The sequence below is a fragment of the Alligator sinensis genome, unplaced genomic scaffold (genome assembly GCF_000455745.1).
Source record: "Alligator sinensis unplaced genomic scaffold, ASM45574v1 scaffold839_1, whole genome shotgun sequence".
Classification (NCBI taxonomy): Eukaryota; Metazoa; Chordata; order Crocodylia; family Alligatoridae; genus Alligator; species Alligator sinensis.
The window spans coordinates 325750-326734 of record NW_005841885.1 but is presented as its reverse complement, the minus strand read 5'-3'; the positions used below and the strand labels follow the sequence as shown (position 1 = coordinate 326734).

General features: G+C 68.2%; 1 protein-coding gene across 1 annotated transcript in view; it reads left to right on the top strand.

Moving 5' to 3' along the window:
* The window catches only part of LOC102368844 (histone H1x), a 2202-nt gene extending 1223 nt beyond the window's left edge, over positions 1 to 979 (top strand). Inside the window, exon 2 of the mRNA XM_006017809.2 lies at positions 5 to 979. Coding sequence (XP_006017871.1) covers positions 5 to 424 — 420 coding nt within the window. The 3' untranslated portion in view covers positions 425 to 979. The remainder of the gene's footprint in view (positions 1 to 4) is intronic.
* The last annotated feature ends 6 nt before the right edge of the window (positions 980 to 985 follow it).

Genomic DNA, 985 nt, shown 5'->3' with positions numbered 1-985 from the left:
CGAGGCCAAGAAGGTGGCGTGGTTCGACCAGCAGAACGGGCGCACCTACCTGAAATACTCCATCAAGGCGCTGGTGCAGAACGACACGCTGCTGCAGGTCAAGGGCACCGGCGCCAACGGCTCCTTCAAGCTCAATCGCAAGAAGCTGGAGGGCGGCGGCGAGGGGGGCGCGGGCGGCGGCGCCCACAAATCGCACAAGAAGGCGGTGGCGGCGGCCGCCACGCGGCGCGTGGACAAGAAGCCGGCGGCCAAGACCAAGAAGCCCGAGAAGAAATCGCACAAGAAGGGGGCGGGCGCGGCTGCCGCCGCCAGGAAGGAGAAAGGCAAAGCCAAAAAGGCGGCCAAGAAAGGTGCCGCCTCCCCCGGCGGCAAGAAGGTGAAGAAGTCGGCCAAGCCGAAGGCACTGAAGAGCAGGAAGGCATGAGAGCGGGGCGGCGAGGACACTGCCCCCGTGATCTCCCTCCCCACCCCCCGCCCCGCCACCGAGGACTGAGCCCCCCCAGACACAGACTCTGCTCTGAGAACGGACCCAGGTTATTCGCTTTGTCTTTGTGTCGCCGCCCTCGCTCTGCAGCCGCCTCCGTGCGCAGGAAGACTGGAGGAGGCGCCCGCTGCTCCCCTCCTCCCGCCCCGGGGGGTGGGGGGCTCGGTGTGAGCAGGGCGACCCCCGTTCGCGTCCCTGTAGTCGCTGATTTTTTAAACGCTTATGTCCCCCGCGCCCGCCCCTGCTCCGCACACCCCCGGCAGGGGCCGCGCCACGTGGCCCCGCTCCCGCGCTGCGGTGCCGGTTGCTTCGCTTCTTTCCGAATTTTCGAACATCTCCGGCGCCCCCTATTGGCTCCGGTTCCCTGGCGGCGCCATGGAAACGGGCTGCCCGGCGCCTATTGGCTACAGGCGGCGTCTTTTCCCCTGCGGCGAGGCAGGAGCCCCGGGGGTGGGGGGAGCGGGCGCCGCGGCCCCTCGTGCGGCGAGCTTTTTTTTTTTT